At 38.2% G+C, this 18890-nt stretch overlaps 1 protein-coding gene across 4 annotated transcripts in view; it reads right to left on the bottom strand.

Moving 5' to 3' along the window:
• The window catches only part of LOC114871553 (polypyrimidine tract-binding protein 2), a 248816-nt gene that overhangs the window by 219390 nt on the left and 10536 nt on the right, over positions 1–18890 (bottom strand). Inside the window, exon 2 of one of the 4 annotated variants that reach the window (XM_029177611.2) lies at positions 7138–7162. The exons of the other annotated variants lie outside the window; for them this stretch is intronic. Within the exon in view, the coding sequence (XP_029033444.1) occupies positions 7138–7162 (25 nt within the window). The remainder of the gene's footprint in view (positions 1–7137; positions 7163–18890) is intronic. 4 annotated transcript variants of the gene reach the window in all.

Below are 18890 nucleotides of genomic sequence, written 5' to 3' on the forward strand. Positions count from 1 at the left end.
TACAAAGTGCTCTTGCTTTGCTCTGGTTTCGAATTTCACTTGCATTATGTCATAGTAACGGTCTGACCAGTTACACGCATATACCACTGACGCAAGTCATTTACGTCAATAATCATGGGTTAATAATCATGCAACAGTAGAATGATTATAGACTTCTCTCGGCGACAAAGGGTGTTCAGAAATTCAGGCCTCGATTGGGGCTCTCTCCATGGTCCGCCATCCGAGGATCAACTCCACGTTAAAAAATACCCAGATGAATGTCTCAGAATCTTTCTGAAAATAATATTTATTCTCCCCTTTTGATTCTCAAACGAATATCACAAGATTCGTTTCTTCCTGAGAGCCTCTCAAGCTGTTCTCGAATTTCTGATAGCAGTATTCTGTTGCATCAGTCGACACGACTAATGCAGTTTGGATTTGCTGACTGTTCTATGGCGTTCGCCACACGTCACACGGGGAAACACGGAGAGAGGTCTGCATAATCCGAACTCCGGCTCAGATCAAAGCCAAGTTCCACGTAATGTATTCTCTATGAATAACTGTGCGTCGGGCTCGCCGTGTGCCGTAGTTTTCGCTTCTACGAGCTTCGACGTTGTTTCTCTGTCCCTGACAGATCCAGCTCCCCTATCAATACTCCCTGGAGACTTATCGCGTTCGATTGTTTTCCGGACAGCATTTATGATTCCAGATAAAATCTAACAGTATTCGATAATTTTCTGCATTTGTAGCTTCTTTAATTGACGACATTTCAAATAATCGTGGATTATTTCTAGAAATAGTAAAAGTTGCATAAGTATCCATTGGATAATTCCCCATCACTTAGGGGGATCTCGGTTTCTTTGATTCTCCGACCTCTTTCTCTTTCGCTCTCTGTCCTTTTCTACGTTCGGCAACGTTCAAACGCTCGGCTCGAGCCGAAAACACATCTCTATTTCATAACTGCCAGGTTCGCGTCACGATATCCAACTTTACTATAATTCTTTTCTGGTCCGCTTCAGAGACACCCGGTACGTGGCGAAAACTTCCAAGACGCAAACGAAACGCGTGCCAGGCACGCGAGAGCCAGGATCTACCGGTATCAATCGACGTTCCAATTCCATCAGGAACACGCATCATCGTCCCACGAGATACCGCGCGTTAATTTCGTCGGATCTCGCACGACAGGCCAGGATCACGTGACCCGTGCCATCGGCGTCGGTTGGATAGAAAATGGCGGCGAGTTAATAGGACAGCCTTAACTCGGCCGTGTTCACGACGATTTTACTACGATCGCATTAAATTTACGAGAGGATAGGGTCAAAGCAGAGATGTCGACAGGCTTCTGATTTTACTGTTACTACTGTTCTGCTCGTAACTTCATAACCGAGGGATGGCTTCTTCACTCGCATGCCAGCACGAATAATTTTATTGCGATTTCGATGGCTTCGCGACGGGGACCAATTCTAAAGCTCTCCCCCCCCAACTCTGTTCCTTTAGTTTATTGCTCGTAGAAATCGATCTTCCGAAGGAGACTTTTTGATAGAAAGGATGAGATTTCAGACCATCGCTTTATTACCCAGCTTTGATATTTCATTGCCGAAGAAAAATGTGCTTTGTAATTGAGCGACGCGGGGTGTTAATTATATTGGAGGAAGTGTATTTCTTCGTTTATTGCATTTGGGTGGGATGAATTGTTTATGGTGTAGCGCTAGTTTCCCTCTTTGTCGCTATAAAGATATTTAGAACACTAGGAACTGCTTTCTCGCAAGTGCTTAGTTAATTAATTGCCACAACTGTGCTAATTAAACGTGTTTTCTACGACTCAGTGAGAATTATTTAAAATTCTGGGATCTTAAACCTCGTTCAAGACACGAAACGTTTGTTACCTTATGAAATTAATCTAATATTTTATATATGGGTCAATTTGATCCACCTTTTTATATTCACTCCCAGTTTAATGCTTAATATTCAGGTTTTTATTGAGAATTTCAAGAAATTGTTAAAAGGTGGCAAGTTTTCACGATTCCTTGCAAATTTTATGGAAAATTGAAATTTATTGATAAAGTTTCAGCATTTTGTTTCTACAACCTCCGCCAAAATCCATATCGATCTCCTTGACTGGCAGTTTCGATAACGTAGAGGCACGATTTTCGTCGAACGAACAGCTGGCTCGAATCTTGAATGTTTATATAGATTTTACAAGCTCAAAGGGGTGGCACCCTCTTCGTTAACGTATTAATTAACGCTGCTGTTGCCGTTGCGACGTAGAAGCTATAAAAACTTCGTTAGAACCTGTCTCCACTCTGACGTCGAATTTTGTTACACACCCTTATCCAAGTTAAAATTATTTTTCCTTTCATAAAAATATAATGTTACGTATCAATCGTCATAACAATTACAACAAAGTTAATTAATTCAGTAACTCTCGTCGTTCAAGTACCTTGGATCATTTATAGCAACAATATAGCTAATAAATTTTAAAAAATGAAAACCTAACCTAACCTGACCTAACCTAACCTAACAGAACGAAGCATTCGCGGGTTATTAAGATGGCCGTTGTTTAGAGAGGTTATGTACGCACGCGTGAGCAAGCTCGGTGGTAAGGGAACTCCTTCAGAAGACAACTTTCATTTTCCGCAACAGCGAGCCTTACCTCTCGATCTTTCTCGACAAATAACCGTGGCAAGGATATAAGAAAAGGCAAGGGGTAATTTCGCGCCAAGATTGTTTGTACAAAGTGGCGTTGAGAGAGGCAACGTGGGCGGGTCTGCGAAAGACGACGGGAATTAGTCGTTGAAATTTTGCGAGCCTTTAACTTAAGCTTATCTATGATACCACTTCTTGCTACCTTTCCCAGCGGACCAAAGAGTCCTTTATATCCCTAATTTTACGCTTCTGAAAATGGTAAATGGTCGTAAATTTTAAAAAGTTTTGAAATTTTTCAAGTTCAATTGTTTTCCTTGAGGTTACTTTGACTTCCATTTATGATCTGATCTACGAGCGCCACCTATGTGAATTAACTTGATGTGGATTATGGGTAGAATCCAATATGGCGTCAAATAACCTCAAAATCTATCTATGCATATTAATCACTGCAATCAGAAATTTTGCTTTAAATATACATGTCTAATACCTCTTCAACGGTGTTACAATTTTCTAATAATTAATTCAGTATTAAGTTCGCTGAAAAGTAGCAAGAATAATAAATTCAATATCTCCGAACTTTCCGCGTAATCTTACCGAAACATTTAACAACCTTCCTCCTTACAAGATGATGCATTCGAGATCAATTTTCGTGTCGAACATGTCTTATTAACGATCATACGCTCCTTCAACCTCGGACCCTTTTCCCCCGCAATTATAATATCTTGTATTATTAAGTCCCTTCGTCTTTCTCCCGTCCTCCCTCAAGTCTTTTGTCGCATATTTGCCTGCCTAACGAGCCTGTATGCCCTCGAGACAAACAACGTCCGACGATATTTCAACTTTTCATGCGACGATGCTCGAGCAACCTTTCCCCTACTTCCTCATCGTTCTTCAATCTAAGGATCTGGAGATCTGACGCAGGTTCTGCTCGGTGGAAAAGGATAACACAACGTCGCAATGTTAATCCTTAAATACCAAGACAGGATCAAATTTCATTATGTTGAAATCTCAGTATATTTCTAGGTTACGGAGGTTAGGATGTAATTTGAAAAATTGAAAGATACCATCTCGTCCTTAAGAACATCAGTTCGATACAGGTACTTACTGTATCTCGACATTCATGCAACGTCCATTATGCATAAGGTCCGTAGCCGGACACCTTCATGAAAGATTCAGAATAAGCCTCGAAATGCACATACGCAAATCTTATCGCGGCCACGGCGCATGCACAGCCACATCCGGCTGCTAATTAACCGACTAATTATATTTCGGTCGAGGGAATATTCGCCGGGTACGTTTGGGCAGCTAGGTCGAACGAAATCTTCTAAAACTGATGACGAGTTCAAGTTAACCCTTTCGTGTTCTTTACTGTTAAATCCAAATGCCAGAAGTGGAAATTAAATGAAAACTATCGGGGGTTACTGTTGGCCCGCATGGCACCACTTAACCGCTAAACACCTAAGGTCTATGCAGTCTGAAGGCACCAGGACTTAACTGGTTGACGATGGGTGGTATTTGCCACAGAGTTCCATCAGCATAGCCATCATCATCATTATCGACGTCATCGTTATCACCTTCTTGGAGGGTATTGGCGAGGCGTCGAACCGATCCTCTAATGACTATTGTTGTGTATCAAGGGAGGAGGATCATCCCCAAGCAAGTGAGGTGACCTAAATTATCTGGCTATGGAACGGGTCTAACACGGATGCACCAAGGTGGACGTATGTCCGTTAAGCTTCTCCGGTTACCTGCTGGTTATACCATGTCGGTACGTTTCACTTCCAGCCTCCTAAGAGCAGAGGAGATCGGCTTTCGTCGATCGATGAGCAAACTGAATACGAACATACATCGGTCGTTCGACTTTAACGAACACGATATTTCGTGAACCAGCATGTTTCGTATGGAGTACGTGCTATGGGTTCCGAGATCCAAAATACAGATCCAAGTACAGGATATCCTGATATATTCGAATTTGTAAATAAAGGAGAATGTTCCAAGTGTACACCTGAGGGCAACATAGGCTTCTACCCCTATTTACCCTTGGTCTTTCAAAAACATTATAGGAATTCCATTTTTAATCAAAATTTCCCAAAGATACAAGTGGGTATTGGGAATCTGAATTGAGGGATAAGGGCCTTAATTAACAATTGTTTAAACATTCAGGTTAGAACAGGGTACAGTCGGTGAAGGACGATAAACATTGGGTACAAGAGCGTCCAGTGGACCGAGTCCAGCATCAAACGGTTAATTAACGATTCGAGGAGACTAATGCTCCTATAGGTCTCGACACACCACTCGAGATCGAGAGGAGCGCGACACGGGACAAAAGGGAACGAAGGGGGGTTGGGGATGTAGATTATGCGAGCAAAGGGATGAAAACTCGAGCGCAGTTGGTGATCGGTAATCAGGACGGTCGTTTCGATCGTCCATTGGCTGATTATCGAATATAACGAGTATCGAACAGGTCGATACGAACTGATGAACCGTGATGAGATCACGCTGCTCCCTTTCGCGGCTTTTAAAATGGGATGTTCCAGTACATCCCTATGGAGATTCAGTTTCTCTGCAGTATTACTGGAAATTCAATTTTTTCGAAAGGAATCGTCGCATAAACGAATGAACGTCGACTTGAAATTGGAAAATCGATTATTGACGAGTATACAGCTGCGAATTTGGCAAGGACACGTGGCAATGCATGCACGTCAAATGCACACGTAACACAAAGAGCGTTTGTACCAGTCGATACGTTTTAAAAAATTGAAACCGAGACTAGTCTGAGTTGAACAGAAAATTGAATTCAAAAGGACGAATGTTAAATTTTTTTCACACGTATCAAAATAAATATATTAAAATAGTATTCTATAATTTTTATTTAAAATATAATTGAATTTTGAGATTAGGAATTTTTCAAACGCCCTTCTGACCTTTTTCCCACCCTGTACGTAGAAATAAATGAAAATGGATGAGAAGTATCATAGATACGAAGTGATATGACATCGCAGAACAAGGGTAAAATGAAGATACGACGGTCGAGGTAAAGGGTATGAACGTTTCAAGGATGAAACCGTGTTCAAAGGGAGCACAGTTTATTTCTAGTTGCTTTCCAGCTGGTTACTCAGGTAAATCGGTATCCCCGTAACATCGAGCGTAATACCTAGCTTTCCACGGAACGTCCGGATATCCGATTATATCCGGCCGCGCTGGTTTCTCAAGGGGCATTTGAAATTTAAATACGATTCAACGTCTTCTGCCGTTCGATCCACCCCCTGGATCCTCTCTTTGCGGATACCTTGGCTATCTTCGACTATTGTCGGACCAGCTACCTTTCCGAAAGATTCGAGGAGAAATTCTGCGCGATACTGGTTTTTCTATAAGATTTAAAGGAAGAAAATTCTGCCCCATAGTGCTTTCTTGAAAATTTAACAATTTTTTAAAATAATTATCTTAATTTATGAAATAATTTCTTCTCTAATTACAAAATTGACTCAAATAGGTTTTGAAGCTCATGAAACGGCTCATTTCTGAGAATCACATTTCCTGGAAACATCAGAAGTAGCTCGGCTAATTCCGTTTGCTTAGCGGAAACTTGATATCGTGCGATTCGAGCAGCTTGCTAATCGGAGGGGCTCGGGCGAAGGGAGAAGCGCTTAAACCACGAGGAGGGTGATATTCAAAGGACCCGGTACGGGTAACCGGAGGCATAAGTCACGGGATATTCGAGTAAGTCGTGGCTTTTCCAGCGATACGTGCGAACGAACACGGGAAATCCATTGAAAGCTGCGAACGCGATCGACTCGGCGAATTTTTTGACCAAAATTAGGTATGGATGGCTTCTTTCCCGCCATTATTAGCTAGCCTGTTCCCCGCCATCAGCCAATCTGATTTGCTATAGCGACATTATATTAAATTCGGTCACATCGTTGAGAAAATATTGATGCATGGTGATAACTTAAAGAAATTAAAATGTATATCTACTTACGTGAATCAGAGAAGACTGAAGACCGAGGGGACATTTTTCGGGTGCAGTATGGTCAACTTTGGGGGGGGGGGGGGTTCAATTGGGGATGGGACAGATATTATTCACGAATTCAATTGAATTAAATCCTACGAGTATTTTCATTTAAAGATTAAAATACGAAAATTAAAAAGCATTCTTGTCGGACTGTAATTAAGCAAAGTAGATGAGAAAATGATTTTTGGTGCATGTTTTAATGTATTAATTATTGAATATTTTCAATATCATATGAAATATGGTAAAGAGAATAATTAAAAATTCTTCTTGTTTCCCCTGAAGAAACATCCCTAAAATTTTCGGTAACATTACACATTTTTTGCTTCACCGAATTTATTTCAATGGCGAAAGATGAAACGCGACAGGCACAAAGGGGGTTGGGAAAGAGACGAAGACAGACAGAGAAAGTGAGCAACAGAGAAAGAGAGACAGACAACAAACGGAAGAAAAAGAGAAACAAAAAAAAAAAAAGATATTGTAAAATGTAGGGAGGCTCGTACCTTTTGCCCGCTGTGCAGAGTATCTCTGTAAAGTAAAACAGAAAAGAGAAGAGTTAGAAAAAACGTACACATAAATACGATAGATATGGGGTTAAGAAAAGGATCATTGGTGTATCACTACGACTACGAACATAATATTGGAGACAGATAGAGAAAGAGAGAGATAGAAGATAAGAAAGCAAGCGACAGAGGGTGAAAAGAGAGACAGTTGCGTTCTGGAAATCTGAATGTTAGGAATGTTCTGCTGCGCCATGACTATTTTTTTTATTTTTATTTTATGGGAACGGCTGAAATAAAGAGTGAACAAATTTTTAAGGTAAACAAGTTTATTTTTTATTTATGGATCTTTTTATTCATCTTATAATTCATGTACTGTTTTCATTTTTATAAATGGCAAGTTTTGAATTATAGAAGGTGGAAATTTTATGTTTTTAAATAAAATATTAAAATGTGATAATTCGTGCAAAAATTAAAAACTTCTCAATTTTATTCCACTAACTGTGCTTTAATTAAAATTTTGTGTACTTGACTGTGTTAATTTGTTTTCTACATTTTTACACAGAACAGTTTTGATAAGATTTAATAACCTGATGATTTTTATTAGTAATAATAAAATATTCCAGGTATTCCAGTTAAACTGTAAGCAAATTAATAATAAATTAATAAAAACTGGTTTTATAAATTTCACATATTGATATGTATTATATTTATTAATTTGTAACTAAAATAAGGCTTAAACGTCTGAAAAATAAATATATGGTATCCGTTATCTTCAGCACTGGATCGCAAAAGTCTTAAAAGAAAGGAAATTAAAAAAAGTTTCCAAAATTTCATAAAAAAAAACGGAATTCAATTCTTCTCAAACTCTTAGATTACCTGCAACAGGATAAGATTCCATTACTTCATATTTTTGTATTTTGGAAAATCCTCAAGCGAAGCGTTTTAGAAGATTGAATAGAAAAAATGATTAGTAACAAATTCAAAAAATTTTTACAGATAGCCCGTTTTCAATTAAGCAATATAAACATGCATAGCGAAGGATGCTTTGTTAAAAATTTAGAATGAAATTCAAATGTTAATTATTAGTCACATATAATGTTAAACAAATAAAGCAAGAAACGTTTAGGGTAACGTGGATTTTATTTTGTTAACTGTATCTTTAAACTTCTTTTTTTTTTATAAACTTTTGATAGTATGTGCTACCGAAGAATCAGATTTTCATTGAAATTAAATCAAAATTAATTTCTATAATTCAAAACATTGCTTGAAAAGCAGTTCATTCATTTCTTTCATTTCCAATATCCATCATTAAGCTCACTCTTTTTAATAAATTTCCGTAACATAAATATTTATTATGAAATCATACATTTTCATTTAAGTAAAATCAAAATTCATTTTCGTTATTCAAAATATTATTGGAACACAGTTAATTGATTTTCTTTCATTACTCGTCCCTTTCAATAATTTTTTACAACATATATGTTATCACAGAATCGGAGATTATCCATTAAAAAAATTAAAATTCGTTTCCATAATTCATATCACTCCTTCAAAAGCATTTCATTAATTTTTGTTCACCCCTAAAATTTCATTGCTAATTATATTAAAAAAATAATGGCACTGATATTTTCTGAACATTGCAGCAAGTATGCAATGGGCCCTGATATATTCGCAAAGGGTCAACATCGACCCCGCCCCTAATCTGTTTAATCTCAGGTTCCAGAGACCGTTTTTGCAATCGTTCGAGAATTTTTGCATCGCTGGCACCACCTATGCGAGTAAATTCGAGCGGTTTAAACGTCGTTGTGAGGCACCCTTCGAGGCACCCTAAGCGCCTTGTGGTCGCCTCGCGAGGGGGTGGCGTTATCGTAGGGCAACAGGCAGCCGTTCGCAAAGGGTTGATAATACGTGGCTGTGCTGACTAATTAGAATTCCTTCTCGACGAGACTTGCTCTTTATTTCATTTTATTAACAAATTAAAAATTTCTCTTCTAAAACACAGTGTGATCAGAGAACAATAGATATGTAGAAAAGAAAAAAAAATCAGCATCAGCATTTTTCCCACTTAAAAACTCAACGCAATGTTCTATGACGTTTCATTTATAAAAGCCCGCGAAATTCAAGTCATAAACAGCCCTAAACCTGTCATAAACTTCTATTTGCTGAAACGTTGTCGAACAGGGGCAAAGCGTCCATTGCGTACCTTCAAACGGTGCTGTACGTTTGTTTGTACCGGCAATTAGTAACGCTCGATCGGTCGCTGTATAACGTTACAAATAATCCCCGCGTAATTCTGCGTGCAATCAATAACGTTCGACGAGAAACGACCCCTTTTCCACGAACGCTGCCCCAGATAACGAAAAACACTTTCAACAACTTCGATTATACAGAACTGAAAATTCTTTCGTTTGCCAAAACGGTATAAGCCCCATAAATTTGCGATTATTTAATATTTCGTTTCTTTGAGAAAATCCAGGTTAAAGATTTATTGCGAAACACGGTTGCACGATGGAGGGTCAATTTCAATCCATACAGAGGGGGTGAAATGTAATTTTGCCGGATTGTTGTACCCGTGCAATTTTTAAATATGAATTCAATTGAAGTTACTGAGGAATTTTGTGGAGATTAATCAGATAAAAGGGAAATGCTTTTATTGAAAAAAGTTTCGTCCAATATCGTTTCGTCTGAGTCGCAGGAATCCTTCAGTATCTGACGGACGCCTTATGAAGCGGGCGAAACAAGCTGAAAACTATGTAAAGCTACAAATTAATTTTTAAACTGTTCGTTTGCCGTGCAATATCCCTCGCATTTTCACGTCAAAGTTTTTCTTCCTCAAATAGCTAACCACTGACACAGCTGACGATTTACATTCAATTTTAGACTACTTTATTATCATCCCTCTAAATTTTTCAACTTCTTAAATTTCAACTGAAATTTAATGAAATGGGATCCCTATATAATGATTGACCGCATTCCTAAAGAAGTCTCGGGCCTCTCTCCATGGTCCGCCATCCGAGGACAAAGGAACGCATTATGCTGTATTCCTTCCTTTTTTAGGAATTTATTACTATATCTGCATTAGATATGTTATATACATTTAATAACAATATCATTATTACTATATCCACATTAGATATAATGTAATATACTGATTAATTCCTACAGATCAATTTAAATTTAATAACAATATCATTATTACTATATCCACATTAGATATAATGTAACATACTGATTCCTTCCTACAGATCAATGTACATTTAATAACACTATCATTATTACTATATCTGCATTAGATATGTAATATACATTTAATAACAATATCATTATTACTATATCCACATTAGATATAATGTAACATACTGATTAATTCCTACAGATCAATGTACATTTAATAACAATATCATTATTACTATATCTGCATTAGATATGTAATATACATTTAATAACAATGTCATTATTACTATCATTATATACATTACCCTACACATTGTATGATTATATACGTTACCCTACACAAATGTGTAGATTTAAAAAATTTTAGGTATGGTTTTAATACGCTTCAATTTCCCATATGGTCAAACTCATCTCTAAGAACCTCCGAGTGTACCACAAAGGCACTCATACCTGCCAGTAACACTGGAATTGCCCCACTCGATACACATTCGTGTATGACGCTCACATGATGCACATCGACGATCACGCATGTCCGAGTATGTCTAGTTAGAGTTCCAAGTTGAAGGGGGATGATGCAGCAGCTACAGGTAAATGTAATTAGGGACTAATCGAATGGTAAGCACGAGGCTGTCTAATTGCCCGAGCAGATAGCTCTCTTCCGACAGCCGGATGCTTTGGCTGCATTCTAGCTTAAGATGATTCATGGAGAAGCTGTGTATTCGCTACGAGTGCCCCATTGTTCCTTAGACTTTCGGGATTAATAATTCTCTTCCTTGAATAAACAATCAGAAAACAGAAACGCAGAAGCATCCGAGAATTTTGCACCCTATCAAAGCTCTTCTTTGCCAGAAAAAAAAACGAAACCAGCTTCACAGTGAAGTCTCGAATCAGAAACAGACGGTTATATCATTATTAAGTTTCACCGTTGAAACAGGGTCGCTTTGAAAAACGTTTAAACATTTTGCCCGAGGTTGAAAGAGGAGATCAACGAGCTGCTCTTTAACCGCGAAAAACATCATCGTCGGGGCTAGGTATCAAAAGCAGCCGGAAACAAATGGCAGGCCAATAACGAGAAGAATCCTTCTCAGACCCGTTGAAACAAACGTCCGTCAAACAACAAACGTTGTTGCACTAGCCCGGGGATTTTCTTTTTTCCCTTTCCTCCCCCAACCCCCCTGCCACCCCCTCACGCTTCCTGCGGAATATTTCCGCTTTCCACGCTGATGAAACGCCGGGTAAGCCAAGAACGAAACCCTGTTTTTGCACCTCGCTTTCGTTTAATTGAATCGGCCGTTCCAACGGTTGCCATTTCGTTCGACCACACGACCGATACGCGTTGATTGGAACGAACTTATTTTCCCCTGATTTTTTTTTTTTCATCCCCTCTTTTTTTCACTCGGTTGTTTCGTGCGTTACGTTTTGCTTTTTGTTGCGCGACCCGACCGCACGATAAACGCGAGAGTTCAAACGATTTCGGGGTTGATGACGAGGGTGAATTGTTTGGAAGAGAAATTTTGACAGGGATTTGTTTTTTCCCCCGCTGCGTTTTGGCTCGATTTTAATTGTGTATGTTCAATTTTCTTGAATTTGGCAACTGTTGATGACGAGAGAGAAATTTTTTTTTTTTCATTTCGGTTGAATTTTGATGAATTTGTGAACAGCTTAGTCCCTGTATAGGGAATTTCCCTGGGGAAATTGGCGTTGCAGGGCAAGCAAAAATTCTCCAAACCTTAATTTTGACAATAGCAATATTAAAGGTGATTTAGAATCAAAATAACATAATTTTTAATTAGTAAATGGTATAAAATTTGTAACAAATTCAAATTTTCCCGCGTAAACGTTTCTACGCAAGTGGTGGGGGGTCGCAGTCCTATGCATCGCTATTTTCCCTAAGAAAATCTACTTTGCTCAACACTGTACAATTTAAAATTAAAACAATTTTGCAAGAAAATTTTGTAATTTCAATAAAGTAATTGAATTTGTTACTCAGCACAAAGGCTTTGGCAAGAGCAAGTTTTGCAAAATGAAAGAAAGAAAAAAAATTGATAGGATCGTGAGGAACGAATTCAAAGAACAAGCAGAAGGGTACAGGATATCGACTTTCAGATTGATACAAAAGAATAGAAGAATAGGAGGAAGAAGGTAGGGGAGACAGTTACGATAGAAAGACATCTTTCGACGAAAGTAGAGGACGCATACGGCTACGAATCAGTATGTGTCAAACGCAGTTTCGAACGAAGGTAACTTACTTTGAATTTCCGATTTTGCATCGTGTTCACTACACACGTGGCTCCCGTTCGTTTGTGAAACATTGACGTCAGAAGAATTCCTCTGAAGATACAGTGGAACTAACAAGGTCGTGACTCTGATTAACGTAGTAACCGTTTCAAAGTGAAATAAAATGGAAAATACTGTCACAGAAACGTGTACTCCCTTTTTGGTAGATTTGAAATAAAAATATTCCAGAAGAACGTATTTCTCTTTTGTTCTTTTGGTGAAATTAATACGAATAGTAATTAAAATATGGACTCTGACATGAAAAATAATAGATAATTAACAATTTTCAGGGTCTACATATAAATTAAATAATTCAATTTTATATGTTCTGCAAAAAGTTGCGATATAAAATAATACTGACATTTCAATCAAAAAATAAATAATGATTTAAAATAAAGGTTCATGAAATGTAATTTAAACAACGAATCAAATATTGGCATAGACCAAATGTTTTTACACATTGTATTGCGGAAACACGTAGTTTGAATAACGTTTCGCGTGCTTTTTCTCCTTTTTTCATTTCTCCCTCTCCCACGAATTTCCATGAAACATCAATTTCACCGGGGAAAAAACCGTATGCAACAAAATCATCGTTATATATCGAACATCTTTACCGCAAGCCATCGCCCCATGAAATAATAAACGAAACCACCCGCTACCCCTGGTTTTATATTTTCGGTCAGGCCGAAATGGTTGCATTTGGCTTCCGCATCGTTTCTGCTCGTGAAAAGTTAGTGAAACAGGAGCACAAAAACAACAATAACCTCTCTTTGTTCTCATAAAAAAATACATACAAAATTGAAAACAATACAGAATATACAGGATGATCAAAATGTTGAAAACCCAACATTTACTTTCAAGATAAACCAGAAAGGGACAACTAGAGTTCTGAGGGCATTCTGGAATGCCCTGGGGGCAAAACGTACCAGAAAATAATTTTATCGATTTCGAAATGGAAAAAAGTCAGAATTTTTCTTTTCCAAAGAACTCGCAATTCAAATGATGTTCCTTGCTCGAAGATCGGCTAAATTTTCGCTCATTAAAAACTTTCTCCCGCGTCTTGCAGACTGGCAGCCTACAAACGGGATTTTCATTATTAAAAAGTATTTCAGTGGTATCCAGGGGCGGATGAAAGGAACCGAACGAGCGAGTAAATGGAGGATTATCCAGTGCCTAGGTGGCGGGGTTAATTTCGAAAACTTGCCAAGATTAATTGCGGGACAGGGAGGACTTTTTTGACGGTCATAGTTCACATAACGAGGATCCTTAAACCTGTTTATCCATTATGAAAGAAAATAACGAAAGTCTATGCAAATGCTAAAAATTAACCAAGCAAAATACACCATAACAACTAATTTGAGTCATCCTACAATTTTTATGAAATTTGACGATTTTTTGGAAAAATAGTAGAACTGTTTTCGTGGATATAAAACCAAATGTACTGTTTCATTTTGTCGTCGTGTTAAAACGTGAAAAACGTTCAGATCACCCTTTTATACATTTTTTTCAAACGAGCCCCACTTTCGACCTGCTTTGATTTTCAAAGCATTCCGCTTCATTTTAATTTGAAAGGAAAAATAGTTGAAATTTTGAGAATTACTTTATTTAAATACGAGGTATGTGTTCTTTTATTAGGAAGTGTATTCAGTAGGATACGAGATTCCAAGGTGATGCAAATCCCATCACAGTGAAAAAGCCTTTCCAGTCGATCTGTCAGCTTATTCTCAACGATTTGGTAAAAGTACAAAGGAAAAGAGGACGACGGAAAGGAAGAAGAATCATGGTTGACGTTACGTTCACGCAGGTATACCGAATTTCAGTGACATGCTCAAAGAACGTCGAGTATTCGGTAGGATAAATCCTTTAGACGTCGGAAAGAACACGACACGTGCTGATTTTTCTATTTTCCAACTTCCAACATTTTTATTTTCTTAAACAGAATTTTCTTCGATCAAATTTCTGTTTAAATTCGAATACTGTTGAAATATCGTAGTTTTGTTTATCGGGTCGCCATGACCCAATAAGATACGGAGATGAAGCTCGAGAATAATAAGTTAAGCCACAAACTCTTACAAATAACCGACTGGAACGCCATCACAAATCGGGATTTTGTAATCCAATGGACTTTGGATTAAAGAAGAAATAACGAGTAATGATCGTTCGAACGATTGGAAGTTGTTGAACCATTTTTTTTTCCAGAAAAAAAAAGGGCACTAGAAACGCATAGCATAAGCCTCGATAAATCGTGGCGAAATTTTTAGTTCTGTTCGACGAAAATCCTATTTCGGACTTTTGTCGAGTTCACCATAAAGTTTCCTAGATTTTCCTGTTAGTAAACCGTTCGCGTATGATTCTGAAAATATTAACGGATTTCGGGAAAAACTTTCAGTATGTTATGGGTTTACCTTTGTCTTGTTGTTTAGTGTCGCAGAAAAAATTTATTTAGAATTGATTTATTCGACAAATTGGAGTATAAATTTTGTCGTAAATCTTAATTGCGTTTCCCTGATTAAAAAGGCAATTTAACCACTTTCGTTTACCAACGAAAAACGCTTTCTTCTTTTCGTATTAAACAATTTCCGCGGGACGAGATAATTAAAAATACCCTTTGCCGCGGATTTCATTTCGTGGGGTATAAAATTTCTGAACGCACGAAGTACGTAAATCTTTTACACAGCAGAAGAATATTGTCAATAACAATAAAAAAAAGTTGGTCCAATAAAATTCACATTTTGACCCAAAAAAGAAAGGAGTACTTTATACTCATACAGATATATTGAAACTTTATAGTTTAAATAAACAATTATTTTATCTCTCGAATGGCGGACCATGGAGAGAGCCCCAACTCTCCTCACTTCTACCCCTTCTGCCTGATATCGTAAGGATTCAACCCGTTCTTTTTTAATCTTCAGTATACTCATTCTTTTTACATCTTGCAAAATTCACATTCAACGAAACGTTTCATTACAATTCGCTGAAATGAAAAATGTCAGGTCAAAGAAGAGCCTCGAGCGAGAGTAAACCTGATTACAAAAGAATCTTACATTTTTCCTTTGCGTTTACTACTTGTTTGGAAAAAAACAAATCAGTTTTCTCCTCGTTAAAAATTCCTTAATCATTCCTTAACGTGGCTAAAGAATTTTTCAAAATTTTCAAAATTTTCTAATTGGATTCGAAAGAAAAATTTCTCTTTTCCAAATGAAAATACACCCTTAATTATTTGATTACGTCCGACCTTGGCAGACGAGAAAGCTCCTTCAGGATAAAATAAAAAATCCACTTTGTTGTCGATACTTAAGCCAGTCGGTATCTACAAAGGGCACCTTAATTATCACCGAGGAAAAGGTACGCGCAATATTCGTCAGAAAAATTCCCTTTAATTCGACCGGAAGCAAGGACGGGTATACTTTTGTCAAGGTATCCGCGATAAAAGCAACGGGCCAGCTAGCTTTTTTCACTGACAATAGATCGTCCGTGGCTACCGTTGACCCCTCCCAGCTGGTCCTAATTAACCCCCGCATAATGGAGCGCGAAGGGGGGGGATGGTGCATGTAGGTTAGGGGTTGGTCGACTGCAGAGACGACAGGCTTTGATATTTAATCGCGTTTAACGCAAGCGTCGAGCGGCCAGGTTGGTTTTAATTCTGTTTGTCCCGCGAAAGAGGGGAATTTCCGGGTCGTAGTCGCCCACAGGAATCGCGCAAAGGATTAAGGGATTACGGTATTACCGCATGAACGTCCGTACACGACCCTTCGAATTACTAACTCTTTATCTTCGCTACTTGTACCTATCCACCGGACTCCTTTCTGACCTTTCCTCTCGAATTATCTCCTTTCACCGAAAAAAATTTTTTTTTTTTAACAGAAAGATAATCTGTCAGAGTGTTATTTTCAGTAATATTTTCAAGGTAAAAATGGAACGATTCCTTGAAAGTTGAATCCAGATCTAATAATTTAATTAATCAACCACTTCCACCGTGAATGATTAAAATTGAACACAATTTTAATATTAAATTTCCACCAGCAGAGCTCGATCATTATCCATGATCGTTAATTAACCTAATTTTCAAACCGCGACTAAAACAGGCCGTACCCCATTCGTCCGCAAATCACTCGGACCCGATCGATAATTGTTATCCGACGATTTTCGACTGATCAAATTATGAGCTGCGTATCGACCGCAGGCGGTTTTGTTTGCGTAACGGATACCCGTACACGGCTGTCGCCTAAATTCGGAGACAATCCGTGGTCCTAATGGCTCCGTAAACATTTGCGTGCGAAGATCAAACGGCATGTCAGCCTGATGTCCCTGTGGTGTACCGCACTGTCATCGAATTTGTACGCTAATGACCTGGACAAATCGTGCCACCCACGCGAACTTTTAACACTCCAATTTTCACGTTCCTTTCTGCGCCGGTATTTTTCATTGTAGATATTTCCATTATTGACGTTTACATTTTGAAAAAGCTCTGTTTTTTTTTCAAATATAGCAGAAGTGCTAATTTGTCAAGAAATATTTTTCCCTTTTTTTCTGAATAAATTTAATAAAATATTCAACGTGCGAAAAAAGCAACATGGGAATCACACGAACGAGACTTTTGAATTTCAACGATTAACAAGTTTTTATGCGGGAAACAATCGAAGCGTTGGACTTTATTTTCATACGCGTACTAAATGCAGAATACATTAAAATATATTATCACTGCTACAATAAAATAAAATACGCGCATGTCGGAGCAGAAAAAACAGGGGTTGGAACTGGAATAATCAGGGTCGAAAGTAACCAATGCGTATGATCGCGTTTATTCGAACATTTTACGATAAAATTGGAATAATGGAATTCATATCGCAGAAAACAATCTCTTCGTGAATATTTCATTCTTTATGTGTTTATCAAGAAATGAATAATTATTGTCTGCCATCACAGCTTCTTTTAAATTAAAAAAAAAAATTAAATAAATGTGATGGTTAAGAGAAATGTTTTTAATTAATCGTGACGTGGAAATTTTGAATTCCCCTTCGTCAATTTTCAAGATTTTTAAAATAATCGTTTTTAGTTGTTTGTAGTGATTTCCCATTCGTTTGTAGTTGAATAGTTTAAAAGTTATAAACATTTGTTTAAATGCATAAGAAGCAACTTCGTCAATTTACAAGATTTTTAAAATCCATCTTTTCCATCTGATTCAGAATCGTTTGTAGTGATTTCCATTTCGTTTGTAGTTGATGCGTTTAAAAGTTACATGCCAGGTTCACATAGCTTCCGGTATATTAACCACGTCACAGTTTCCGCTCGAATATAGAAGAGTCGCCAACTCATCCGGTGTAACGCGCCGTAAAACAAGGTAATTACACGCTGCACGCCTCCTACAGGGAACAGAATTAAAAACGAAGCCCCGTTACCGAGTATATGCAAACGAGGATCTCCAGGATCGTTCGAGACAGGCTAATATCGACTTTGTCATCGCGGCTGGAAGACATTCAACAGGCTCGCACGTGTTTAGACGACGACCAATGAGGGAGGCAACCACTGGACCGACGAACGAGCTCGTCACTCGTTGGGTAAACGATTAAAATGCTAATCGCTATGCCCCCTGGCATCCTACACTCTCCCACGACTTTATTTAGAATCTTTTTTTCCTTAATCTTGCTTTTTCAGAATCCTTTAATGTTCGTAATGCACTCGAAAATGACGATATAGTGAAAGCAAGAATTTTCAAAATCTTCATTTTGAAGATATTAATGTTATATGTCAGGCACGTGTGTACTATGGAAGCGCTAGGAATGTCTCAGTGACGTACCTATGTTCTTAAGATATGAAGGTATCCTCTACAGCAGGGGTGGGCACATAGTGTCCCGCTAAGGGTTTTTTTATGGCCCCCCAAGACAGCAAGAAAAATCCTCCATGAACCGAGATTTCCTTCCCATGAGCGACCGAAGATTCGTCTCGTATTTTCCACTAGGACGGCCACGTCAATACGCATGCGCAGTGTAGATACGATCCGGTTGATCTGGTTAATTAACGAAGCAAAGTTAACTAATAAATGTAATCATTTTAAAAGGTGCGGCCCTCCGCTAATCACCACTTCCACAAAGTAGCCTCCAAGCCCCCCCGAGTGGCCCCCTGCTCTACAGAGAAGGGAGGACCATTTTTCCTAAGAAAGCCTGTACCTAAAAGGACGAAATATTTCACCCAATTGGTCCAGTTCCAATTTCGATAAGATAGTAATAGTAAATAGGAGACACGATCGGAGGATAATCAGGAAATGTTGAGATTTCGTGGGTCGTCACGACGCAAATCGGTTC

The sequence above is a fragment of the Osmia bicornis genome, chromosome 16, assembly GCF_907164935.1.
Source record: "Osmia bicornis bicornis chromosome 16, iOsmBic2.1, whole genome shotgun sequence".
In the NCBI taxonomy this organism is placed as follows: domain Eukaryota; kingdom Metazoa; phylum Arthropoda; class Insecta; order Hymenoptera; family Megachilidae; genus Osmia; species Osmia bicornis.